The sequence below is a fragment of the Lynx canadensis genome, chromosome F1 (genome assembly GCF_007474595.2).
Source record: "Lynx canadensis isolate LIC74 chromosome F1, mLynCan4.pri.v2, whole genome shotgun sequence".
Classification (NCBI taxonomy): Eukaryota; Metazoa; Chordata; class Mammalia; order Carnivora; family Felidae; genus Lynx; species Lynx canadensis.
This window is the reverse complement of record NC_044319.2, coordinates 17,092,611-17,120,144: the sequence shown is the minus strand read 5'-3', so window position 1 is coordinate 17,120,144 and position 27,534 is coordinate 17,092,611. Positions and strand designations below refer to the sequence as shown.

At 46.3% G+C, this 27,534-nt stretch overlaps 1 protein-coding gene across 2 annotated transcripts in view; it reads left to right on the top strand.

Annotated features, from left to right (window-relative positions):
• Window positions 1–27,282, top strand: part of TNR (tenascin R) — a 414,724-nt gene extending 387,442 nt beyond the window's left edge. The window contains exons 19-24 of one of the 2 annotated variants that reach the window (XM_030303382.1): window positions 8,076–8,227; window positions 9,643–9,739; window positions 13,615–13,776; window positions 18,452–18,615; window positions 19,558–19,722; window positions 27,194–27,282. In XM_030303382.1, the coding sequence (XP_030159242.1) occupies window positions 8,076–8,227; window positions 9,643–9,739; window positions 13,615–13,776; window positions 18,452–18,615; window positions 19,558–19,677 (695 nt within the window). In that variant the 3' untranslated portion in view covers window positions 19,678–19,722; window positions 27,194–27,282. Of the gene's footprint in view, window positions 1–8,075; window positions 8,228–9,642; window positions 9,740–13,614; window positions 13,777–18,451; window positions 18,616–19,557; window positions 19,726–27,193 lie in introns of those variants that run through there. The other variant, XM_030303381.1, reaches the window with a different exon arrangement.
• The last annotated feature ends 252 nt before the right edge of the window (window positions 27,283–27,534 follow it).

The following is a 27,534-nucleotide window of genomic DNA, read 5'->3' as shown; positions in this document are numbered from 1 at the left end:
AAGGCAGACCTCATGAAATCTCACATGCCCGGAGCATTTTTTTTTTTTTTTTTAATCATACCCTCACATTTGAATTGCAATGTGATCAGAGATACAAAATGTTAGGTTCCAATATTTATTTTCCTTCATATTTTAAAATATTCCATTGTCTTTTCATATGCAGTGTTGCCACTGAGAAGTCTGATGTCAGTCTGATCCTTGTTCCCTCTGGAGGCGGTCTGCTCTTTCTAGAAGCTTTTAGAATGTTTCTCTTTCTTTTTTACAGTCTTCCACTTCACCATATGTCTTGGGGTTTGTTTTTCTTTTTATCTTTAGTCCAACACTCCTAGAGCCCTTTAAATCTGAGGTGTTTTATCTTTAATTCTGAGACATTTATCTTCATTATTTCTTTAGACATTTCTTTCTGTTTTTATTTCCCCTTTTTAGGACTTCTATTAGTTAGATGTTGGAATGTATATTCTCTCCTCCAAATCTCTTAGCTTTGTCTTTATGTTTTCTTGCCTTTTATCTTGCTTTCAAATCTTTTCAGAAAGTTCCTCCATCTGATCATTCAATTCATTGATTTGTGTTTAGCTGGATCTAAATTCTCCATTCATCCCATCCATTATGTTCTTACTTTCAACTATTATATTATTCATGCCTAATATTTCTACTTAATTATGCATGATTTTGGTTATTTTTTTATATTGTTAATTTCCTTTCTTACCTCCTTAAATAAAGCTGTCATGCTTAATTTAAACTTGGACCTACTATTCTAATAGTTCTGCATCAGGGGATGGATGTCACACAGCCTGTGGTCTTTCTTTCTCAGTAATCTTACTCTCCAGTGATGGACATTCTGGCTTATGGGCTCATGTCTCTTTGGGGTTATCAGCTGCTGTGTCTGTTATGTGTGTAATAGAGAAGAACCAAGTACACACGAAGAGGTAGATAATGAATAGTCCATGAAAGTATGGGGGAGAAACAAAAATAGAACTTCAAAACTTTTTTCTGACCTACTCTTTTTCTCTTTTTTTTTGTACTGTTTGTGTCTGGTTTTTGTATCCAGGTGATGCTGGCCTTATTGAATGAGTTGTCAATGTTCCCTCTTTTTCCATTTTCTATAAGAGAATGTATAAAATTGGTGATGTTCCTTTTTTAAATGTTTGATAGAATTAATAATGAAGCCATCTGAGCCTGGAGATTCTTTTTCTAAAGGTTGTAATCACAGATCCAATTTCTTTAATAGTTATAATCTTATTCAGGTTACCCATTTCATCTTGGGTGACTTTTGGTAGATGGTGATTTTCAAGGAAATGGTCCATTTCATCCAAGTTTTTAAATTTATTTACATAGAATTGTTTATGGTATTCAGCAGGACGGGGATGTTCAATCACTCTTTAGGGAGGGCAGTGAATTTTATCAAACATCAATACCATCTGCCTCGGTTATAAGATGGCATTGTGAATGTTATAGAAGGACCTTATATGTCATTATACACAGGATTTTATCTGGCCAATTTTTAATTGTATTGTCCCAAATGTTTTCAGAAAATCTAACTGTAATTTCCCTTTTCATAATCATAGGAGTGGGTATAGTGCTTTATATCCTTTATACCTTTAGCAAATATTGACTCAGCATCTACCATGGGTCAAACACTGTTCTAAGTTCTGAGGATAAAGTAATGAACAAGATGTACCAGATGCCCACCCTCCTGAAACTTATATTCAAGGGGATGAGGCAGTTGGGAATAGACGAAGGAAGGAAAACAAGTAATTTCAAGTAGAGATAATATTATTTAAAAAAATAACCAGTAATGGAATAGGCACAGATATAAAGAGCTGACCTCTAGGACAGTTCTTATGGCAGGAAGTGTTTTCTGATTGTCACTTCCTTCCCCTATCATAGACTCTGGCCTCAACTCAGATGGTCAGAAGAGGCCTCCCTTTGAACTGAGATATTTGAGCCAGGGCTTAAATGATGAGAGCAAATTACACAAAGAAGAGCATTCCACACCTAGTAAGAGTAATTACTATACCCCAAAGGAGGAACAAGTTTGGTATGTTCAGCAGATTAGAAGAAAGCCAGCAAGAGAGGGTGTGAAATCCAAGGCAGAGCCAGAGCATACAGGGCTTTGTAGGCCAAGGTAAGGATTTTAGATTTTCTTCTAAATGCAAGAAGCTATTGCAATTGGAGCCATTGCACTGAAGAAGCCATTGGAGGTTATTTGGCAAGAGAGAGATAGGATGAGATAGGATCACATTTACATTATTTTTAAAAAAGCACTCATTAAAAATGGAGAGTAGATATAAGTAGGGTCAGAATGGCAGGAAAAGACCAGACAGGAGGCATTACCATGATCCAGCCCTCTCCTTGCGAGGTCCAATCAAGAGCCACAGAGAGGGGCCAGGCTGACAGCTGCTAGTCTGTGATCAACTCATCTGCCATGGAACTGGGTTTCCTGATATAAGTGAATCCACAGAATAAGGCAAATTATGTCAGAATATTGCTCTGTGAGAGTACTTTCAGCTTATCTTTGAAAAGAAGATTTGGAAGCCTACTGGGTTTGCCCATGGTGGGTAGAGGCAGACGGTCTGCAGAGCTTGAGGACCTTCCTCAGCAACTCTGCTTCAGGTGAAGGTATCCAAGTTATCTATTGTTCAGTTGATTCTCCATTCCTATTATACCCTTAAAGACTTTTGTCCCTTCTCCTCCCAGATTCCCTCTTGAATTGGGTCTTAACTCCAGTCTCACCCCAATCTAATTCATTCTTCACCCCACAGTAAGAACGATCTTTCTAAAAACTTGAGCTTAAAGTCCATCAATGGTCTCTTCATTCTATCACCTGACCAAGATAGTTCAGCTCCTTAAATGCCATGATCCAGTCCCTGTTTACCTCCCTGAAGCTCTCACTCATCCACTCAGACCAGCTCCTGGCTAACTCTGCAGTTTCCCAAATAAGCCATACTTTTTGTACAGACCTGGGACACCCTTCTCCCACCAATCTGTAGCTAATTTCTGCATCAGTTCCTAAAATAAGAAGTACTTTCTCAGTAGCACTTGCTAATCCTGCCACATCCCAGGCTCTACCGCTCCCCTTATCTTCATCAGCCCCAAGCTTCATTGAATGCCCACCTCCATGTTTGATAACTCTCTATATTTACCTCTTCCCCAGAGCACTTAGAGCTTGGGGTTCTATTTGTTGGTTTCTCCCACCACAGTGTGAGAAACCTGAAAGACGGGACTGCGTCCTTTTATTCTTCATATTCCCATCTTTTAGCACAACATTTAGAACTCAACAGATGCCCCCTATATGTTTGTTGGATGAATATATAAAAGAATAAGCAAGTAATAGATTAGAAGATGCTATTAAGGAGGCTAAGGTGGTAGGTTTTCACAGCCCATGTGTGCTGAACAGGTAACTTTGCCCTGTCCATGACCTCAGACTACCCTCCACAAACCTGCCAACCAGAAACCCACTTCTGGGAAGAACAGTCTAAGTGCTGGTGGCCAGAGGCAGCCACCTGTGCTTCTGTGGAGCAGCACACTTTGCTGTGTAGTTACACAGACACCTGCTGAGGCTGTCCTCAGAAGGAAACACTGGCATCATGGCTTTGGTCCGGATGCTAAGGTCATATGAATAGGCAGATGCTCTCCAAAGCCATCTACTCTGACTCTTTTAAAGATGGCATCCAAGAGTGGAAAACAAGTAAGGGACAGGGCAGGGAGAGAAAAAGTCTCTTCCTTCAGTCCCAGCCAGCTGGGGGTTGTCTGATTGTGCTGTATGTCACGTAGCTCACTTCACCCCACTCAGCACTCAGCCTTCGGATGCCCAACACAAACCAATTTCTGAGCAATTCTTCCGGTGAGTGCCCCAGTCCTGTTGATCTCACAATTACACCTACAAACACTTAACCATGAGACATCCCGGTGTACCGATCACTTGGCATTGCTTTCCTCTTAACTTGGTAATCACTGCAGCTTGTGCTTTGAAAGAAAGAAAGAAAAAAAAAGGCTCTTTGTGAAGCCAGGCCTCAGTTATTGTACCTCAGGGAACAAAAGTTTTTGGTCCTAAAATTTCTGCCTTGGAAAGATCACTGAAACGATCTATGTTAGGGTCAAAGGTGAGTTTCTGATGATATTAAATGGCGTGACATCTAGAGATGCCTGAAATCTGTCCTGACAATCTCCTAAGAATGTATAAAACCACAGTATACATGCAAGGAACACAGCAGAGCAGAAATCAGTGCATTCCTCTTTTTCAATTTTTTTAAATGTTTATTTATTTTTGTGAGAATGACAGACAGAGTGAAAGTGGGGGAGGAGCAAGGAGAGGAGGGAAACTGAATCTGAAGCAGGCTCCAGGCTCCGAGCTGTCAGCACAGAACCTGATGTGGGGCTGGAACCCACAAAACATGAGGTCATGACCTGAGCCGAAGTCGGACGCTCAACCGACTGAGCCACCCAGGTGCCCCTCGGTGCATTCTTTATAATCAGCTAAGCCAAGGTCTAACAACCCCCGACACAGAGCTTAATAGAAAAAAAAAAAAAAAACTGGAACACAAGGCTTAAACTCAAGGATAAATAGCATCTCTTATTCCCTCTCTTTCCCAGGCCACCCAGCCTAAATCTTGGGACTGGCCTGCTCAAGACATACCTACTGGGAAAGATGGGGAAGGAAAGAGGGAGGGAGGGAGGGAGGAAGAGATTGAGACATTCAGTCTAGTCACTAGAGCATAGGATCTAGGCAGAGAAAGCAGACCGCTGGGCCCCTAGGGGACACAGTGTAGCTTACCAATTCCATCTCTTGGCCTCTCTAAGAGGAAAATGTACCCGAGAAAGAGTGGAGTTCAAATCCAGCTGTTCCTCAGACTCATCTGAGGAGATCTGATAAGACACTGATCCCCTGCCACCCCCTAATATTCTGATTCAGTTCATCTGCTGCAGAACCCAGGAATCTAGATTTCAATGAAGTGCCCACTTGGGAACAATTAGCCTCTGCCTCCTCTCATCTGGTGAAAAGGAATAATGATTTGATCAAGGACTAGTGATATGAGGCAAAACTCTGGCAATATTGACAGCCAGAGAAGGTGGAGAGGAGTGGTTTCGTGGTAGAGTTGTCTTCTCCAAACCCCAAGAAAACCCTAGTCGCTGCACAATGCTTGTTGATTGTCTTCCATTAATGCCACAGACTATGACGAATCTAGAAACAACCAGGTGGCCTTGCAATTTGTCAACAGTAAGACAAGGGTACCCGGCAACTATGCATCAGCCCCAAACACATTTGATGAGCACCTCCACCATCCAGCCCAGGGTGGGGACCCAGGAGGAAGAGAATACAGCCCTTCTTCTCCCAGAGGACAATCTGTGAGTTTCATCTCCTCTAAACTTTGAGACCGTTTAAATCCACATTTTCTCAAGTTGATTTTATTCCCATTTTCTGACTTAAAAAACATGAATCCATTTTTTATATGACAGTCTTTCAGATGTTTCAAAACTTCTCCAGGGCAAATTCATCTCAGTTCACTATATTTATTTTTGGTAGATCTACCTTTAAAGCAACTAATGTGTTTGAGCCTTTTTAAAGTATCACTAACTTTAGTATTAACAAATATTAAATAATCAACATCATCAAGGTGAAGAAACCTGTATAACATCATTTATTTACCTATCCTGAAGTTTGGTTCTATTTTAGATGTGTATTTGTATGAGGGTTGGGGGAAGATGTTCTGTTGGGGACACATCGGATATTGGCAAAAAATTGGGAGTTCTGGCCCCTTTAAGGAGCTAAGTTGATTAGGGGAAAAGAACTATTTTTTTTTATTTTATTTTATTAAAAAATGTTTAATGTTTATTATTTTTGAGAGAGACAGAGCATGAGCGGGGGTGGGGCAGAAAGCAAGGGAGACACAGAAACAGAAGCATGCTTCAGGCTCTGAGCTGTTAGCACAGGGCGCGACGTGGGGCTCGAACCCACAAACCCACAAACTGTGAGATCATGACCTGAGCAGAAGTCGGATGCTTAACCGACTGAGCCACCCAGGGCCTCAGGGAAAAAGGACTATTTAACACATGAGGTAGGAGCGAGCTGATGGCCAAGAACGTTCTGTGCCGATCTTCTCAAGCAAGAAAGTCAGGCAATGAGGGAAGAGTGGAGAAGGGAAGGAAGACAGGCTGGTTGCTGCAGAGACCAGGTGGAGAAAGGCCCAGAAGCCAACACATAATCACAGTGCTCCCAAAGCAACAGGGAGAGGGGAAGTGCTCGCTTACACCTGTCCCCTGAAACATAATTGTAACCTCTAGAAATATGTGGAGTCAAGAACTCCAATCAGGGTCTAAGACATGCTGGAGACAAAGTTAAGAGCTTTTCCTCAGCTATTTAAGAAAATCAGTTTGGGGGATAAATATGTTTAATTTGAACATAGAACTTCCTGAGGTAACTTTAACCTTTGGGGCTTTATATGTTTATAAGATAAATACAGACATCAATTAATCCTTTGCTGTATGGATAGATGTAGATCGTGTGAACTATATGCCTATGTGACATTCCATTTAGTCAACTGTAGGGAGTACTTGACTTGGGGTCTCAACGCTTGAGTTCACGCAACCAGTGGAAGTTGTGTGATCTTCCTGAGTACAGTTTCTTTGTCTGAAAAATAACAATCCATTTGATCTATAACAATCTGCCTTTCTCTCCAAGTTTCTTGCAAGAATAAAATAGAAATAAAACGCACATTGTCAAGTATAAGTTTTATAGAAATGTATTGTTACTCCCTGGTACAAATGTGTCTGAAGGAGGAGGTCCCCTTGTTCTAAACTACCTTAAATGGCGGTGCCCCTTGACCATGGTATGACAGCAAGCTGGACAGTTCCTGTGCTAGGAGTTAGCACACCCACTGAATCCCAGTGACCTCTTCCTAACACAGGATGCTTCACAGATGATCTGTGACAGGAGCCTTAGATGACCAGAGTGTTCAGTGAGGATATTACATCACCTTCCCTGTGTGGCATTATGCTGTCCACTTGCTCTGACCCCCCAGCTGACTCCAAGTGGCCCTCTGTCACACCTGTAGTGCACCGAGCCCGCCACTAGGGGACACGGTAGTGAGTGATACGTGAGGTCCCTACCCAGACTCCTCATAACTGCTACAATTCAAGGATGCAAAACCACATCAACTGCACTCCACTGACCCTGAACATCATTGTATTTACAGAGCACCAGAACCACTTTTCCTTACACGGCACGCTCTTCCTTGTGCTTGCCCTATCCACTCCTTCAGTCCAGAAATCTCCTCCGGTGGGATCTCTGCTTCTTGGCTTGTCTGCTAAGTATTAAAATTTGCCCTGAAGCTAAGCTCTTCAAGATACATGATTTAAGCTTCTCTTTCAGCTAATTAGATATTGTCCTACAAATTGGGCTGTTCTCTCTGAAAGATGAGCAGTGATTTGTCTCCCCTGCCCTTTCCTCAAACTTAACACTGAACTATAAAACATGGCCATTTGATTGTTTAGTCCAATCAGGAGATTATTTTGCTTGAGGAGTAGAGATCCATCTTGTTAACGCAGAGCTTGTTCGGGCATTTCTTCATGCTGGCGTGAGGATGGCAGAAGGTTTTGCTTACTGCCTCTCATCCTTTTGGAAGGTGGGCTCTACAGTGATTTCTTGTGGCCCGTGCATCTGTAATCAGCACCTGAGTAACCCCACTAGCTACATTAACACACATTCACTCTTAAGGGCGGGGGGGAGATATTTTTATTATCCCCATTTTACTGACAAGAAAACTGATACCCAGGGAAGTCAGGCCATCTGCCTAAAGCCAAACAAATAGGTAAGTGAAAGAGCGAGACCGTGAATCCCGATCTTTGGCCCTCAGATCCCATAAAACTGTATGTTGTTTAATAAATCCGACATCAGTTAAAGAGGGGGGATGCAGAATGATGCAGGGTTCCCACACACTGTTTGAGATTCAGCGAGGATTTCTTACAGCTCTTGACAAAGTGCCACGAGGCCCTCCACAACCTTCTCCAACCCAAGGGTCCGTTATGCATAGTAGGAGAAAGGACCCTTTCTGGAAATTGCCTCTTTTCCTATGCAGGGGGCCGGGTGTTTCCTCATCCTCAAGACTGTGCCCAGCATTTGATGAATGGAGACACTCTGAGTGGGGTTTACACCATCTTCCTCAATGGAGAGTTAAGCCGGAAGTTACAGGTGTACTGCGATATGACCACCGATGGGGGTGGCTGGATTGTAAGTACATGTGGCTGTTCTCCACGTACACAAACATCCTTGGTGTCTCATCCATCCGGATCAGCGCCTACGGATCCAAATTTCACCATCCTCTGGCCATTCTTCATCCACCCCTCACCTGTCCATGTTGGGGCTCTTTGTTGCCTCTGGGCCCTTGCTCAGTAGCCCAGGCATAGGTTTGGCCAAGCACTGGAAGGAAGAAGATATTGAGGCCGCAGACTGCAGTGACCTGACCCAGTGTAGGAGCCCCAGGAATATGGTTCCAGAGTGCCGGGGAAAGGGAGTAGTGGTCAGATAAGTCCAAGGGTCTCGCCTGCTGTAGGCTGTAGGAAAAGAAGGGGTGGTTCCTCTGTAGGAGAAGGGCCCTCTGCAGGAGCAGGGGAGCCTCAATGGGGAGGTCTATGGGAAGAGTAAATGGAGGGGCAGATGAGGGGCGGAGCCTGGATAGCCGGCTCTAGTTACAAAGGCCTCCCCTGCCCCACCCTTCCCTGGCCTCCCTGGTTCTTCCCCAGAGCTGTCACAGCCTTCAAGAAGCACCAGTGTTCAGGAAAAGCCACACACCCTCCTTCCGAGTCTACTAGGGTAACACCAAGAGAAGACAAAGGACAACCTCACAGATGTCCCCACCTATCAGTGCAGCTCACCATAAGACGGATGGGAGAGTTCCCACAACCTGGCCCTAAAGCAGTCCAGCATTAGCTCAGTCCCTGCGTGCTCACAGGGCCCCCTCCCCAAACCACCCCCCCCCCGCCCCGCCCTCTCCCCACCTTCGGCTGCTAACACACAGCACTGGATTTTTCTTGGTGCAGAATGGATAGTTTTTTAATGGAGTTAAATGGTGGCTGTGCTCATAAGCTACTCTAGGGAGACATTTTCTTTTATGTTTCTGACATATTTGTGCCTCCTTCTTAAAGCATAATTGGAAATTGAAGCCGAGGCTGATGCATTGGAGGTTAAATGAAATTAGCACTTAAACAGCTCGGAAAGCGAACGATATGTTGTTGCTTTGCCTGCAATGGGATGATGACAGTTACTAGCTGATTTGAAGTTGGTCCCGTTCTTTGGGTGCGAAATGCTTTCCTCTACACTCTGCCGCAAAAAGATTAATTGGAGAGCCAAGCCTGTTTCCCTTGCCTATCTGGGGGCTTGATATGTATCCTGAGTCCCTTGTGTATCGCAGGGGTGCAAATTAGTGTCAACATCACACCCTGGCCTATTCATCAGGGGCCTCTGCACTTCAGGAGAAGAGCTCCCAGTACGTCCAACAAGAGTGCTGTGCCAACACCGGGCTCTGTGCTGCAGTGCTCTTCATCTGAGCGTCTTTGTCGCAGCAGATACAAAACTCGGTTATAGCAGTTTTACTCTTGAGAGTTTCTTTTCTTAGTATCACTTTTTCCCCCCTTTCTCCCTCACAGGTATTCCAGAGACGGCAGAATGGCCAAACCGATTTTTTCCGGAAATGGGCTGAGTACCGTGTTGGCTTCGGGAACCTGGAGGATGAGTTTTGGCTGGGTAATCCTCCTTTGTGCTTTCCCTCGGAGCCCTGCTCTGGCTTCTCGTCCGTCTCTCTCCTTTGTGTGTCCGTCTGGGATTATCGGAAACGCCGTGGCTGTTGAGAAGCTGACAGCTCGTGAATTGCTTTCAGTACCTCTTGCTCTGTTTGGCTCCACTATTGATCTGTTTTTATCTTATTGTGGTGTTTTCCTCTTTGCTCTGTCTCTTCCCATCCTCATTAATAGTCTCTTATGCTGATGGGTCTTGACATGAGGCAACTACAGAGGAAGTAAGCCACCTGGTGGGGGAGGGGGCGGGGGACACAGCGAGCCGGCCGGTCACCTCTCAGAAGCCAGGCGCTGGCGGGCCAGCCTGCCGGTCAGGAGAGAACCGAGGCGGTTGCCCTGCCCCAGCTCCCTGGAGGAATGTGATCACCTGACTTGGTGAGGGAAGGGAAAACATGAGAGTGGCATTGGAAGTGACCTGCAATCTCCCAGGGGTCTGACACAAGCAGGAGGCGTAGATTGAGAACCGAACCGGCGTGTGAAGGTGAATCCGCACCCCATCCACGCAGTTGGCCGCGGTGCCAATCCCAGAAAGTGGCCCATCTATTGCCTCCATCTCCCGCTTGGTTAGATTTTCACAGTGATGTGTACGGGAAGGCAGGGGGACAGGCAAACAACCAGGTTCCACAGCTGTGGTCTCCTTTCTGTGTCCCCACCACCGTCTCACGGGGCCTCACTGTCTTTCTCCTGGCTGCTCGCATGACAGCCCCCCACCCGACCTCCCTGCCCTTCCATCGTCACATGGCCGGCTCCCTCACCCAAAATCTGAGCAGTGGTTAACCTCATTTGTAAACCCTTTCAATGACTCATCACCACCAGGTGAAAGCCAAACACCTTAGCTAAGGTCAAGGCCCTCTCTAATCTACCTCCAGAGACTGCTCCCCGCCACTAGGCACCCCACCCCTCTCCCCACCCCCCCCCCCATCCACTCCCTCTTCTGTGGGCCCAAAGCACAGTGTCCATTTTCCTCTCTGTCTCTCTTGACTATACTGCGTAAAGTTCTTTCAGGACTAGGACCACATCATAGTCCTCTTTTAATCCCATTGCCTGTTACGGTGGCTGAGAGAGTAGGTACTTAATGTATAGGTATCAATCAGTCAATTAATGATAAGAATTTATTGAGTACCTATTAGATGCCCAGATCTATGTTTGCTGATGTAGGTAATAAAACTACAAGGTAAGAACGTTGAGAGACAAGTCAAGTGAATAGGAAGTATTTTTACCTTCTAGAAGTTTCCATACAGCTTGGGAGGCCAGTGCAATGCACACAAATCCGTGGGCTCGGCAGACAGGGCTCGTGTTCCCCAGACCTCAGGCACTTAACACCGCTTCCACAATTCTTGCATAATCTGTGAAGTAGCTAAACTACCACACACTTAAATTCCCTCTGTATCGCTTGCTGTATTTAGTTAAATCTACTGTTTGGGGGAAGAAACTTAATAGCATTGCCCAAAATGGCAAGCTAGTTATCATGTGCCAAAATAAAAAGGAGACTTAAAAATTAACACAACGAAAAGGAAACAATATTCATATGATTAAATGACAGTTAAATACGGGGCCCTCAAGGCTGATGCTGCTGGGTGTGGTACAAACAAAGATTAAAAAGTGTTGGGGGCTCACCACCAAGCACTAGAACCAAACAGAGACTGGGAGTGAAGGTTAGGATTAGAGTTAAGATTCCTCCTTCACCTATTAAGGAAGAAATAGAATTTGGAAATACCTTTCTCCCTATATGTTTAAGGTTATTTAGTAGCCCTTATTCCCAAAGTATTTCTCATGAGAAAGGCCATCCCGCACTGAGAAACACTATAAACCCACCAAATACCAAGGAGAAGGCCACAGATACTCAGAGAGGGGAGGGGTCAGCTGTGTGGAGGAGGTGCCGACGGATGAGTCAAAAGAAGCAGGAAGGAAGGGGACAAAAAAAGAGGTAAGGCAGGGATCCTTCTGACAGACACAAACGCAAGAGTAAAGAAACCATCCACTGAGAGGAAAGGTGAAGGTCAGGGAAAGAAGAAAATGAGGTTAGGTGGGTTGAATGAAGGCACATTATGGTACCTAAGGCTGGGAAGAAAAGTCTTGACTTAATGCCATAGGTAATAGGGAGCCAGTGAGGGCTCTTGAACAGAGGCATGGCCTGGTAATATATAGTTTGGCAGCAATACTCAGGTTGAGGGTAACTGTGTCCCATGGTTTATATCTTAAGTTGGGTTCCCTAGAAGCAGAGCCAGAGACAAGGAGTCTTGTTTAAGTGATTTATTGGGTGAGTGCTCTTAGGGGCAGCGGAACGGAGGAAGCAAGATAGAGCAGGGGAAATACGCAAAACTGTGGTTGTGGTGGGAGACAATCTTCAGTCTCATCCTTGGGTGAGCATGAGTGCTGGAACATGAATTGCTTCGCAGAGTCGGTCCCCACTAGGACAAGGGGGCTGACATTTTGTACCCCCACATTAGGCATTAATGAAAGTCTGCTTCAAGGCAGGGGGGAGGGAGAGTGTAGCTGCCAGGAGGAAGTGACTCCTGTTTGGTCAAGTGTTATTATCCAAGAAGAAGGTAGCTGTGAGTTGTTACCAGCCAAGACATCTAGCAGCTGGGGGATAGGTCCACCATCTACTGAGGGCATCCGGGCAGGCACACGCAGGATCCACTACACCACACAAGCACGAGTCTAGGGTAGGTTGTGGGTCAGCACCCCAGCAAACAGCCCTCAGCTTATAATCAACGTAAAGCTTTAAATCTCAAAGAGGAGAGGGAAGCAGAAAGATCCAGGTGGCCCTCAGCCAATCATTTCGCCTGTGTGGATTTCAACCTCCTTTTCCACAAAGAGATAAACCTAAGCAATGTCTAAATTCCCTTCCATCCCCTCGATTCTTTCATTCTCATGATGGTGTGTGATAGATAGAGATCAGATACGACAGCCAAGCAAGAGGACCTCGGTTCAGTAGGCAGATAGAAATCAGGAGGACTCAGACATCACCAGCAGTGCAAGCTGAGTGGTTCAAAGTCTGGACAGGTGGGTCAAAACCAGAAAGTCCCAGAGCACAGCCAGCCAGGGCAAGCAGACAAGGGAATATATATGAGAAAACATTGCTGTGGAGCATGTGGGCTCACAGAGGTTTGCACCTTATGAGAATCCATCAGACCAAGGCCTGGGAAGCTTAGAGCCCAGAGAGAAGCATATGGGGGAACATAGCCACCCAGAAACCAGTGCAGAGGGGGCAATGCAAGCTGTAGCAGGTAGATTAGACAGAAAGGGACTGTGGTCAGGGGGCAGATGGCTATATCCCCTGAGCTGACCAGGGGAGCCCAAGAGGACTGGAGGCTGAGACAAGGAAGGGCAAGGTAACAGAACCACTTTTGCAGGCCACTGGACGATGGTAAGATGTCTGGCTCTCCTGCACCCCTAGTGCCGGTCCTGAACTCCTCTGATCAGTATCTTTACCTCTCTTCACCTTCTCTGACTCCCTACCACTCACACCAAGGATTTAAGCCCATGTAATTAATGCCTTTTATCATTTTCACCCAACAACACGGTTTGAAGTAGAAGGTGGAAGAGGACGGGGCCAGGAGTCCCGAGGCTCAAGGTTTGTCCGTAACTGGGTCAAGACAGGGTGTGAGGACCCCCGAGCTGACCCGTGGTAGAAACCCATCAGCAGACCAGGGCTTGTCTTTTTGCAGGAAAAATTTCTGAGTCTAGCAAGATCTGTTTGGTAAATGACCTGAGAAGGCCTGAGGGCTCCCCCTCCTCCTCTATAACATCCGTCTGAGGCCACAGTCCCATTCTCCCTCCCCGTTCCAAAGCCCCTGCGTTCTCTGCTCTTCTCCCCAGGGCTGGATAACATACACAGGATCACATCCCAGGGCCGCTACGAGCTGCGTGTGGACATGCGTGACGGCCAGGAGGCCGCCTTCGCCTACTATGACAAGTTCTCTGTGGAGGACGGCAGAAACCTGTACAAACTGCGCCTGGGAGTCTACAATGGCACCGCAGGTACCCCGGCCCCCAAGCAGACAGACCCCAGGGCGTGTGCGAATTCCCTGCTAGCCACAGTGAGGGCGGAGGGCCAGGAGTCCAGGGTGCTGGTCCCGGCTGTCCAGAGCCACTCAGGTGACCTGCAATCAATTTCTAAGGACTTCAGTTTCCTCATCTGGAAAATCATAATAATGATGCCTGCCCTACTGCACAGAGTAGTCAGGAAAAAAAAAATGCTATCAATGCAGTGAAAATACTTTCAAAGTTTAAAAGAAAAAAAGTGCCATGTGAGGGCAAAGGATTATTTTTCTTGTCCAGATTAATCAATATGGGCTCTTATCCAATGAGAGCATAATCAGCTATTGTCTGGCTAGAAATTCCCCCTGCGATGACATCTAGGAAAACCGTCTTGCAACTAATGGAGATAAAGCAGATCCCTCCATACGTTCTGAGATGACCCCCTCCTATCAGCAGTCCTGCCTTCATCGGGTGCAAACAAGAGCACTGGAATGAACCTCGCTGGCCACATTTCTTTTCATTCCTCCACAAGAACCAAGTACACGGTCACGTTTCCTGTATAGATTTTTATGACATCTCTACTAAGTAGAACAACCATCTCTATGAGTTCTGTTGCATTAATAGTTTTATCAGAACATAATATCCAGTCTCCTTCTTAGGCTTTGCCAATCTGTTTCCTGGGTTCTATTATAGCACATTTCATAAGACCTGTTTTGCCAAATATTCTACTGTTCGGTACACGGAGTTATTGGTCCTTTCATTAACTCCAATCTTAGGGCTAAATGCTAGTGTGTAATTTTAGCAGCATTTTTATGCCTCTTGGAATTAAGAAAATCAGCAAGGTGTTGCCCTTCCGATTACTGCCTCTGTCCAATTATTTCTCTTCTCAGCCAGGTATTGTTACTCCACAGGAAGACACGCTTTGCTATTGTTCACAGTGGTGATTATTCCCAATGGCAGTCAGTCGGATCTGCCTGAAGTGCCCCTAACAAAAATTCCGATTTGCCACACTTTGGGCATAAAATCGCCATTGAAATGGAGTGTGCTAAACAAGACATCAGACTAAACCATTTCAAAAAAAATCTGATACCATCCACTCCCTAAGAGTAGAATTGCACCTGCAGAAAAGCAGCTCTTACCCTCCCCATAGGAAGGAAAGCAACCCCTCCTGGTTGCTCCCATGTCCCACCTTCCTCCCCCTCTTCACCTGCTCCAGGCCTCTGCCTCTCTCTGCCTCCATCGGCCCAGCCACCGCTGACTTTACCGCAGCTCTGTCTTGCTACTGGGTCCCATGGGGGGCAGGACTGTTGCTCCACGTTGTACTCTCACGTCTCACGGGAAAATCCTGCCGGCAAAATGGCCAATCACCAAAAATTAATTACAGTGGGAGCCCTCCCTTCAAATATTCAGTTCATTTTCCTCAAAAGATGAAAACCCGCACTTACGTAGTCTGCCCCCTTCTCTGCGCAACTCTACCCAATGGTAGAATTGCTTTGTCTAGACCAGAGGTCTCCAGAGGGGAAGAGGTCATCCTCTCTTTCTGGCTTTTACCATTGCCCAATTTCCCTGGCCTTTATCTTGACTTACTGCTCACTTTATTGGCCCCATTGGCAATACCCCATCCCATGTCTTCCAGTCCAAGTTTAGCCCCTTCTCTTGTCCCCATTTCTCAAGGCTATAAAAACCCAAGTCTCTAATCAGGACTCTAGATTAGAACTGAAAACTCCAAATCAAGTTATCAATAAGAGGTTCTTGAGCAACCCCTAGATGTTCATTGTACAAGTTATGGGGACCCAAGAGAAACATAAGACATGGCCTCTGCATGAACTAAACATCTATTTCTTTAAAACAATTTTTTAATGTTTATTTATTATTGAGAGACAGAGAGAGACAGAGCATGAGCATGGGAGGGGCAGAGAGAGGGGGAGGCACAAAATCTGAAGCAGGCTCCAGGCTGTGGGCAAGCTGTCAGCACAGAGCCCGACGCAGGGCTCGACCTCACAAACTGCGAGATCATGACCTGAGCCGAAGTCAGACGCTTAACTGAGCTACCCAGGCGCCCCTCTATTTCTTTTAAAAGATCCACAAGGGACACCAGCTCTTGATCTCAGTGTTGTGAGTTCGAGCCCCATGTTGGGTATAGACATTGCTGAAATAAATAACTTAAAAACATTTTTAATTAAAAACCTTAAAAAGAATCACAAAAGAAATGGTACTCACTTCCAGCTTACTAGGTGCTCATTGGCCTAAGAAGGAGCAACATCTGTCTGGGACCCCAGTGGTGAGGGAAACAGTCCAGAGAAGGCAAACCCTGGAAGAGAAGTCACGGAAGAAGCTGTTACCATGGAGGAAGGGCAGGTGTGAAGGTCCTTGTTGCCCAGGGCAGGTGTGACTTCAAAAGAACAGAAAGAAGATTGGTAGAGTAGGGTGAAGCTGGACCCTGAAGGGCCTTAGAAAAGGGGGCCCTCTTACTATGGTGAGCAGGGGAGAGTCCTGGTAGGTCCTGAGACTTCGGGATTTGGGGGCTTTTAGGAAGATCAATGTGACAGCCGTAAACTGGATGAAGTAAATCTGAGTGAAGAACAGACACCAGCTGGCATGAGCTGGTGCATTAATCTTGGTAGGAGATAATAGGAGACTTGACTAATGTCAGGAATTAAGAGAAAGGTATAAATCTGAACAGTGGTTTGAGAGAGAAAAACCAAGACTCACACAATGAATTGAATACATGAGGTGGGTATAAGGCAGAAGTGGGAAGGGGAGCCAGATCTGGGGAGGAGACAAAGACCAATGCTGGGATCTATCCCAGACAGCGGCAGGTGACCCCAGAGTGGAAGGTGGAGAGAATTATTCCTGGACAGCAGTGAGGGCAGATTCTAGATTACAGAGGAGCAAGAGGGAGATGAGAAGATGAGGTGGACAGAGGCAAGAGTTGAACTGATGGTAAAGAAAGGGTCACTGGACAATAGGACTAATCCAAGAATTTTAATTTTTTTTAATGTTTTGTTTTGAGAGAGAGAGGGAGAGAAAGAGAGAAGCATGCATGTGCATGAGTGGGAGAGGGGCAGAGAGAGAGAGAGAGAGAGAGAGAGAGAGAATCCCAAGCAGGCTGCATGCTGACAGCTCAAAATCACGAAACGTGAGATCATGACCTGAGCCGAAATCGAGAGTCAGATGCTTAACCCACTGAGCCCCCCAGGTGCTCCCTAAGGATTTTTAAAGATAAAAGATATGAATATGATTTAGTATTGAAGGAATTGAAAATGCTAAATATATATGTATATATATATATATATATATATATATATGCAAATATATAAATATATATGCCAAAAAAAGAAAAAATAAGAAATATTTTTTGCCTTCCTCTGGACCCAGAAGAAATGGGAAAGAATGAATTACAGGCAGTGGGATTATCTCTCAATGGACACAAAGTCTGATTCCCTGTAGACTGGCAGGAGAAGATGAAAATGATGGGATAGAGACAAGATATGTTGAGTTGGTGACCCAACTGACCTGAGAGGATCAAACTTCCCCATAGAATAAAGATCATCTCCTAAGAGCAAAGCTGTGGTGGGAAGCAGTCAAGGCACTGAGTGGCTACCATGAGTGTAGACTCCGATGCCACAGATGACCCAGAACTATGGTCTCTTGCAGCTTAAAGGGAACTCAGAAGCATCTACAATAATGTCCATTCAATAACATGAGCCCCTTCATGACATATCCAACTATAAATCCCACCAAAAGTTCAGCCAATAGTTATAGATTAATTACAGTTTGATCCCTTGCCTCAATTACTCAGTTCATATGAGTCACCTGCACAACATCCCAACAAGACAATACCCAGCCTTTGTTTACCTCTAAGACTAGAGATCTTACCCCATCTCCAAGAAGTCTGTCCCATATGTGAGCAGCTCCAATAGCTGGGTAATTTTTCCTCCTATATTTAGCCAAAATATGCCTCCTCTCAGTCTCCACCTACTGATCCTCGTATCTCCCCCCCCCCCGCCATTTACTTTATTTATTTATTTTTACTTAGTAGCCCATGAGATATTTGGAGATAGTGATCACAGCCCTTGTCTCCCATTGAACCTGCTCTTCCCCAAGATACAGCCCTGGTTTTCCCAACCACTTCTCTGCCGTGGTGAAGATTTTCTCATCATGCTTTCTCCTCTGGACAGGAACTCTAGCTTGCTGAGATCCATGTTTACATGTGGCATCATGTTTTGTGGCACATGTGGGGTTTGGGGTATGGGTTGACCAGGCCTAATAAACCACGGAGAAGGCCACAGCATGGATGCATGGTGGTAACCCAGACTGGTCGCGTCACCATGGCTCATGCCTATCTCCTGTGAAGATACAGGAATACAGTGCAGGCCTGGAGGAAACAGACAGGGGTGGTGAGGTGAACTGAGAGGACACAGCTCTTAGCAGAAGGTCAGAGGGATGAGGAAATGAGGAGCAGAGAGCAGCATGGAGAGTTGCTGACCCAGGGGGTAAGGGGGAGTATGAGTTCAGTACAGCCAGGCTGAAGAAATGGGTAGAAATGGGGGAGGAGGTGAACGGAAAGTCCCTTAAGTGGAAGCTAGGTTTGTTGGGAGTGGGTCAAATGTCCAGAAATGCTGACAAAAGAGTGACAAATCAGACAGCCTTACAAAAACATCTTTTTTTACAGGGGACTCCCTCAGCTATCATCAGGGACGCCCTTTCTCCACAGAGGACAGAGACAATGATGTTGCAGTTACCAACTGCGCCATGTCATACAAGGGGGCCTGGTGGTACAAGAACTGCCACCGGACCAACCTCAACGGGAAATATGGAGAGTCCAGGCACAGTCAGGTAGGTGAGGCTCTGCCCCAGGGCTGTGGAACCCACTGTCCCTGAGCTTTATGTTCTAAATGCACAACTGGGTCTTACATTTCCCTTTATAACACAAAAAAATAGTCTTGAGAAAGGACTGTCACGAAGAGGGAGATAACGCAGGCCCTGGAATAAGGGCAGGACAAAGTAGACTCCAGTGGAGGGAAAGAAAAGCATCTGGACTCAGGAGCTAGAACTCACCCAGAGAAGCCCTGGACAACCAGTCACATTCCATTTCGTTTCCTCATCTAGATGATCCCAACAATCCCATGGAGAGATTGTCAATTTTAGGGACGGCTTACAGGCTCAACGTCATCTTAAGAAGGGTCCCAGGAAAGGAGAGATCAGAACACCAGGGTAAACTGGACTATCCCCCCCCATTAGAGACTACAAGTCCACAGACTGGGAAGAGTGATGGGTTGACCAACAGGACCAACTGGGACTTCCCCAGTTTTAGAAAGGCCAGCGGTGAGGGAAACCCCTTAGCCCAAGATGCTTAGCGCAAACCAAGATGCTGGGTCACCATAGGTGGAAACCGCCTGACTGTCCCATCAGGAGTGAGCAGTCAGACACAATTATTCTCTTCAAAATGCTTGTATGCTATTGGGATTTTGAAATTCAAGACTGATAACTGGTGCATGTAAATCCTGAAAGCCAAAACATTAGAGCTGGCAGTAAGAAATGACTTGAAGGGCAGCCCTAATGAACACCCAGGCCACAGGCATGTTGAGAAAGAAAAGCTGGAAAGAGACCCCGCTCCCTTGACCTTATGAGGGAGCCAGACCGCAAAGCTTCACATTAATGAAAAATGGCTAAATCCACATCTTGGATTCCCCGCTCCTGCTGTTCTCCTCCTTTTCAAGCTGGGTGCTCCCTCTGGAGGGAGGCGGTGACTGACGTGCTCATCTGTCTCCTTCCCAGGGGATCAACTGGTACCATTGGAAAGGCCACGAGCTCTCCATCCCTTTTGTGGAAATGAAGATGCGCCCTTACAGCCACCGTCTCACAGCGGGGAGGAAACGGCGGTCCTTGCAGTTCTGAGCAGTGGGCGGCCGCGGGCCAGCTGACCTTCTCTGTCATCTGTTTGTATCTTATAATATGAAACAAGGGGTGGGGGGTAAGAGTAATGTGCTTTGCAACATGTTAAGGGTGTTTGAGGAAGCAGGCCGCAGCTGCTCGTGGTTTCTGCTGTCCCGGGCCTGGCCCTCGGCCTCCATTCTCCCTCCCAGCCAGTCATCCGGAACCTTCCCCTCTTTTCCCACCAAGGAGGGAAAGTGTGAAATATTTTTTTAAAAGACCGATTTAAAGGCAAGTCCTGGAGTCAGATTGCTATGGCAACGGGCCTTCTTTTCCTGCCCTCCTATGAGTTGCCCTTCCCTTCCAGGTATTTGTGCTCTGGTCACTGCCTTGGATGGCCAGGTTCTCTCACCAGCCCACGGCAGAAGCCTCGGCACGAGAGCTCGCCAACAGCTCCCCGTAAGAGGACACAGATGAGTCTCACTGCATCCCAACAGCCCAAGTTCTTTTTAATGGGCCAAAGATTCTCATTTTCTGACACTCTTACCAGCCCAGTGTCCTATTACCTTCTGAGATCAGTGGCCTCTTTTCCAGCCCCAATCAATCCTGTGCCTACCACCCTCCGACCCTTAGACGCCCACGGCCCCACGAGCCCAGCCACTGTTTGCTCTGGACTCTGGTTCCCAAGGCATTGCCCACACCTGGCCCTGGGCTGTACAGTGGCTGTGTCCCTGAGGGTCTTAAGTCACTGCCCCCTCTCGGGTCAGACAGACAGCAACTTTCCTTGTGGGTTGAAAGGGGGAGATGGTTGTAGATTTAGTGCTTTGGAGTCACACAGTGAGGAAAGGACAAAAGAAGTAGAAATCAAGCTATCCGCCATTTGAGATTACAGGTCCCGTGGGAAACACAGATCCTACCTGGCTCTGTTTTCTTATTTCTGGTCCTATGTGCCATGGACCTTTTTTTTTTTTTTTTTCTGAATTGCAAACAGAAGACCTCGTTTCCATCTTCAGCCAGGCTCAACCTTAATGTGGCTTAATAAGAGGCAGAAGGAGAAGTTATAGGACCAGCCAGCCATTCCCCTGACTGATATTCCTGGAAAAGGTGAAATTCGGCGTGCGGGTGGGGGTGGGGGTTCTCTAGTTTGGTCCCGCGGGAAATAGGAATGACCTCTTTAATGAGTTGACATCATGAGAAGCCTCTCTCCATCTTCTTTTATTATTCTGCCTTTGAAAGGAAAAATGAAAAGTGCCAGAGGAAATTATATCTGGAAATCCAAAGGTGAAAAGGGGAGGACTGTGGGCCCACCTCCCACGTTATGAGATGTGCTTCTCTTCACTACCATGATTTGATTTTTAAGCCCAAGAGAGCTGGAGGCTCTACAAACCATGACCCCTCGACTTCTCCACATCAAATGTCAGCTGCAGCCATCCCTGTAGCATCCGCCAAAATCCACACCCAGCGCCCTCGCTGCCTTCCCCCTTTCCTCTCCTTTTCCTCAAGGCCCCAGCTCTGTTTCCTGTAGTGCCTGAGTTCAGCCAAACTAGGGCATCTTGTTCCTTTCCCAGCCCGTGGCTGGAAGAGCCTGAAAGTTAGCATCTTGCTAACTACACTGTAACCAAGCCCTGATCACCAGGGAAGGACAGCCCCCTCGGGCTGCTGATCACACTCCTGGTGTCTTAAGGATGAAGTCAGCTGCCACCAGCGACAGGCTCTCCTTTAGCAGCCCCCCGAGGCCTCATGCGCTGCTCTGTGCGGACATGACTGACAGACCCGACTGACAAACCCGGTGCTGAGAAATGGAAGTCACGACGCCATTTCTCAGTTCAGCGGGGGCTTCAAAAAGAACTAGGAGGAGGAGGAGGAGGAGGAGGAAGGAGAAACAATCCTTTCAAGAAACCCATAAGTTAAAGGAGATCCAGCTAGAGAGTGGGACACCTGGCCATAGTATGGAGCATGCCAAAAGGAAGCTGGGAGCTGAGGCAGAGGTCTACCCCGGCCATCTTGTTGGCCCTGTGACATCAGGGAGGCTGTTTTCTCTCTCTGGGCCTCTGTTTCCTCTCCTGTTGAATCAAAGCTTAGACTAGAATGGCTACTAACTTCCTTTTCAGTTTTGATAGTCAGTAATGCTAGTTTCTGATCTGAAAATCTAAGTATAATTGGGCATTGATGAGAAAGCACAGTTAAGTAATGAAAATTCACCAGAAGCCCTGCTTTACTGAATGGAAGGAAGGAAGGAAGGAAGGAAGGAAGGAAGGAAGGAAATAAGGAGGGAGGGAGAAAGGAAGGAAGGAAGGAAGGGAAAGAGGGAGGAAGGAAGGGGAGGAAAGAGGGAGGGATGGAGGGAGAAGGAAGGAAGGAAGGGGAGAAAGAGGAAGGAAGGGAGGGAGGGAGGGAGGAAGGAAGGACGGGAGGAAGGAAGGAAGGAAGGAAGGTTGGTTTAGAAGTCATAAATAAAACACACACACAAGAAAAAATTTTTCGGAAGAGGTAATGCCAAGTAAGAGGCTGAACTCATTTTGTCCATAAAAGCAGAGCCCAGGGGGCTGGGTGGTGCCCGTACAGCCTACCTCATCCAGGAAACTGAAACAAAGAGCTTATGAGTCCTTGTGTGGTCAATTCAGGTGAAAGCCAAGAAGTATCAGTGGAAACCAAAAGCTGCCTTTCATTATAACCATTTTACCCTATGGAACATTTTTATAAATAGTATCAGCAGCATTGCCTGAATTCTTTGCAAAAACTTTTAAAGCAAGAAAGGGACTTCAAAGATTAACTCGCCCAACCTCCTATAAAAGGATGTATAGATTCCTTTTATTAAATTGAGTGATTTTCTCACGAGCTTTCACCATTTTCAAGAGACACTGTGCCCTGTTCTCTCCCCAAGACCCATGATCAACTAAACTGAAAGCTTCTTAACTTTACTCACTGATTCCTGCTTATCTCGTTCCTCCACATTTGTGTTCTTCCCAAAGGTGGGTCCAGTAAGCAATACTCACAAGGCACTGACCTAAGCATACCAGTTTCCCTCAAGGGACCCTCAAGGAATAGAATTGGACCCTGCCCAGAGGCTATTTAACTGCAGGATAAGGATTTAATCCCAATCCTAATTACAAGCACTTACAAACGAATAAAACCTACCAATGACTAGATCCAAGATCCAGACAGTTTTTCCTTTTTGCATTTCCCCATCAGATAAAGACAGTTCCCTACAGAGTAACTCACATTCTCCAGAGTTCTTTGGAGAGTAAAGGAGGTGGGTATAAGAGTGGGGGGAGGGCGAAGGTGGGGAACAAATCTGTGGAAACTCCAGCCTTTAGACTGGATTAAGTGGAGGAGGGCGACTTGCTAGGTGTGGCCACGAGGTGGCGATCACCACCCCCAGCCACCATCTATAACTATGAACATGGTGGAGTTGAGGACAGCAAGCTCTTTGGGGTTTCCAGAAGAACTCACACCAAACCAAGATTCAGGAAAACCTGAAAACTGATTTGCACAGGAGGTTGAATTGTAAAAGAAGAACAAAAATGGCAGCAAGGAAGTGCAGAGCAAACTTCCACAAACAGTTAAACCCACCGCGCCCCCACTCAGCTGCTTGTGAACTGGTAAGACACCTCCCACCCTCTTCCCTGGAAACCAACCAGCTCTCTGCACACTGAAACTGTTATTTCACAGACAACCTAAAAACCCAAGGTTGCCAGTGAGCTCCGTGCCAAACCAAACCAACCCTCATCCCGTTTGTACTTTGAAAATCCCATCTCGGAACAGAGCTGTAGATTATGGGACACTAGGTCATTATGGAATCTTTTTCAAAGAGCCTCATTTAAAAGCATCAGTTGAGAAAGGGTTTGTGAGTTCCTCTTTGTCTTTTCCTCTGGAGAAAAAGTGGAAACCTGGCAGCCGCAGATGCGCCAAGCTGAGGAGGCTGAGTAGACTAGCCCGTGACCCAGACTTGCACGTATTCCTGGGCCATGAAAACAATTTTCTTCTTCTTTCTTTTTTTTTTTAACCTCCCCCGTAATTTCGGCTCAGGAAGAACCACTTACTCGGGGTACATGCCTTGCTTTCTATCATCAGACTCCTAGTCAGTCTAATTCCTCACTTCCATTTCTTCCCTCCAAAGGGGGCACTCTATTTGCATCTCACTGGTCCTAAAACTTTGAAAAGGAAAGATTCAAACCTCAGTTAGTTTTAGTTCAATAATCCCACAGAAGATGGAATAATTTGTTCATTTGCTTCAAACCGGCCAAGGCCGTGGGACCTCAGAGGCCTGGGGCGGGAGTGGTGAAGTTTGGGAGTCTGCCTCTTCCACAAAGCCCCAGATGCCATTAAAGTGGCCAACTCAGCTCCACCCAAACTCCCTGGGTGGCCCGTCTTTCTCCAGGTGACAATGACAGAGAGGTTCTGCACTCAGGGAAGGCGACACACAGGGCTGGCTTCCAGGTTCTTGCCTGTAGCTTCTGTCTGGCTTATACCTCCAGGTCCTTTGGCCACATTCCTGAACATCTTTGACTAAATGTTGCCCTAGACCTTTGTCTCTCCCATAACCCCACCCCCAACACAATGTTGACCGAGTCTCCCTCAACTGTAGTCCAGCATTTAGGTGCCACCAGGCCAAATGAGAATTCACAGACCAGATGAAACTTCCAAAGCAAGTAGGGAAAAGCTCTAGTGTGCTGGAAGTGGGTGTGTTCTGTACATTCAGGTCCGGTTTGAAAGAAGGCTCTGGTTCACCCTAATTGTAGCACATTAGATTTGCTTGTGTCCATTCTGTGTTCCTCAAGCCTTGAGAAATGGCTCGGGAAAAAGAAAACATATAGAACATAATACAATGCAGTACAATACAATACAATACAATACAATACAATACAATACAAGCATATGGATGATTGGAAACTAAAAGCAAGCCTCTAGGGATGGCCCACAGTCGAAGGACAGAGAGCAAGTGTGAGGGACCTGCTACAGGGACCCCGCATCCTTGACTTCTGGTCTCACCTCCCACCAGAGCGCCTGTCAGTTCACCCCTTTCACCTGAGGAGAAACAAAGGCACCAGAGGCGTACTGCCACAGAAAATGAGAAGAGAAGGGCTCTCTTTGCTTGCTCAACCAGTCCTGCCTGGACCCTCCTTCATGGCACCCACCAGCCTGAATTGTCATCTCTAGCATTTCTGATTCACGTTTCAAGGTCACCCCTTGCCTGAAGCATGACTTCATTGCACCTGCAGTATTTCATTGTCCAAATGTCCTTGGCAAACCTCACAGTCTTTGGACAGCGTTGCCTTTTCTCCAAACCAGAAATCCTCCCTCCCTCCCTCCCAAGCTTAATAAGGCTGTTGCCGAGTATCCAAATAACACAGCTCTTGTTCTTCAGACAAGCTCTGCCCCCTCTGTAGACTTGACAAAACAGCTCCTCATTTTCGACTGTGAAGCTGGGCTGAGGCTAAATTTCCAGTTCAGAAACATGTAACCCTTTTCAGTCTCACCGATCGGTTCTTACAGGTACTGCCATTGGCTCATTGGCACAGGGGGGCTCATGGGAGGTAGAGGAAGCATTCCAGAGGCTGGGAACACCTAAGCCACAGAGAGGATTTGGGTCCGGATGTATGGCCAGGAGGCAAAGCACAGATGGGAACTATTGTTTTCTTCCTATTCCTGGTTTAGCACCCTCAGGGACACCCTGTGTTGCTCTGTAACATCCTGCCACTGGACGCTAATGTGCTCAACACCGCCTTTAAAAGGCAAACGTTGGGAACATACCTTCAGAGCTAGAGAGGACTGGAGGCCACCTACCCTGACCGTCTCATTTCATACTTCCGGAAACAGAGGCCCAGAAAGGTTAGGCAACCTGCCCAAGGTCATACAGCTAGTCAGTAACAGAGCTGAGATCCTATCTGGCATAGGCCTTTTAATATTTCTCTCCCCAAGTGAAGACCAAAAGACATGGCATTACTGCACTCCTACTACTTTCCAGATACTGCGCGAGGAACTTTACATATGTCACTTCATGAAACCCTCACCACAACCCTGACTCAAGTTTAACCATTCTACAGATGAGGGAATGGAGGCACAGAAAGGTTTGGTACCATGCCCAAAGTCACAGAGTCACTAAAGAGAGCTATAATCAGAATCTCCCTAATTCCAAAGCCCTTGTTTTTGCTACTTCAGAAGGCTGCCACCCCTCCTACTTGTTTAGCCGCACGGCCGCCATCTTGGATTTGTTAATGTTTGTACAAAGGGGCTTATGATGCCACTTCCCTCTGTCTTTTAAGAAAAGGGAATTCTTGAGTTGTTTTTGCCACATCCTCCAGGGGACCTTTAACCTTAGCGTCAGAAGTAAGAAGCATCCTAACAGCTTTTTCCTTTTCTTTTTTTTTTTCCTCTTTTTTTTTTTTTTTTTTTAATTGGGAAGTAAGAAAAAGATTTACAGCAAGTCGGTAGCAGACAGAAAAGACCAGGACACAAGCACTATTTCCCCCAACACCACTCCTTTGGGAATATAGTGGCCTCTTTCCCACCCAACATTAGAAGAGTAGGAAATTCCAGAGTCATTCTCCTCAAACTGGGAGGACAAGATTGGCAAGACTGGGGAGAATAAATACGGGCCACATGTTCCCTCGGGCACCAGTTTCACTCCAGACTTTTAGAGGAGTTACATGATTCATATAATTGAAACCAATACAGACAGTATCAAATGCAGAAATCCCATGGAATCTTTAGGTTCAAATCAGCAGGCTGCAGACTGATTTGGGCTCTTTCCTCCCAGACTTTCATGGGTACGATCAAAGTGTCCCAGGGTTGTGGTGAGGGTCAGTGAAAGCTTTGGGGAATGAGGCTCGAAGAAGGCAGGAGACTAATGTTACTTATTCCCCTCTTCCCTCATCTCTCTAGTGTGCGGGGTGGTCTCAGAGGACAGTTAGGTACAAACTCAGCTCTCTTTGCCACATTAGGGAATTTAGAAGGAAATTAGTACTTGGTAAATAGTATTTTTGGCTGCCAGACCCAAACTCCAGAATGAATGCCTTCTTCTTAATTGAACGCCACTTATGTATAAAGGAATAGATTTCCCCAAGACAGAACTCTGAATTTTATGGTCCTCTTCCACATGGAGGCTGCAGGGGCAGCAGAGATATCTACGTGTTAGATGCAGCAGACGCCATGGTTTCTACAAAAATGGCAGCCAAGTAAGTGCCCACCTACCTACCCCCTTTCCCTGCCCATGCCCTCTAGACTCACACCCTGGTCCCACAGACTCAAGGCTCAGAATCTGGATGAGTTACTATTAATACCACTGACCCCTCCTTCCTATCCTTCACACAGACACAGCCATCCGGTCATTCTGCCCTCAGTTACGCCCCAGGCCCATAGGAACCCCTGGGTACCCTGAGCAAGTCACTGTGACTTGAGGGAGCTGATATCTTGGGCCGGGGAACCTGAAACCCACCCTGGTGGTCTCTAGATCGTTGTCCTGAGAAACCATAAACACCAAGTCCTCCGATGCCCTCGAATTTGAGTTTGTCGTTTTAACCTTTAACAGCCTTTTCAGGTAAAAATAACAACGACCAATTTACGACTTTGTAGCTACGCTGTGCCTCGGGAAAAGCATTGCTTCAAAGAAAGACGGGAAGAAAGAAAGAAAAAAAACCAAGAAGCAAAAGGGAGTACCTCTCCTCAGGCGATGTACACTTTAATGAACTGAAATAAAAATAAAAACAGAGGAAGGGAGAGGAGATACCAACTTGCCCCATCCTTTCCTGGCACTGTAGCTCAAAGACTGGAATCTCCACTTGTTAACCATTGTTAACTAGTATTTTTAGTCCTGATTGCTTTTAGCCTCTGTATAGTTCCTTTTTTAAACACATTTTCTATACGTCAATAAAAGATCCT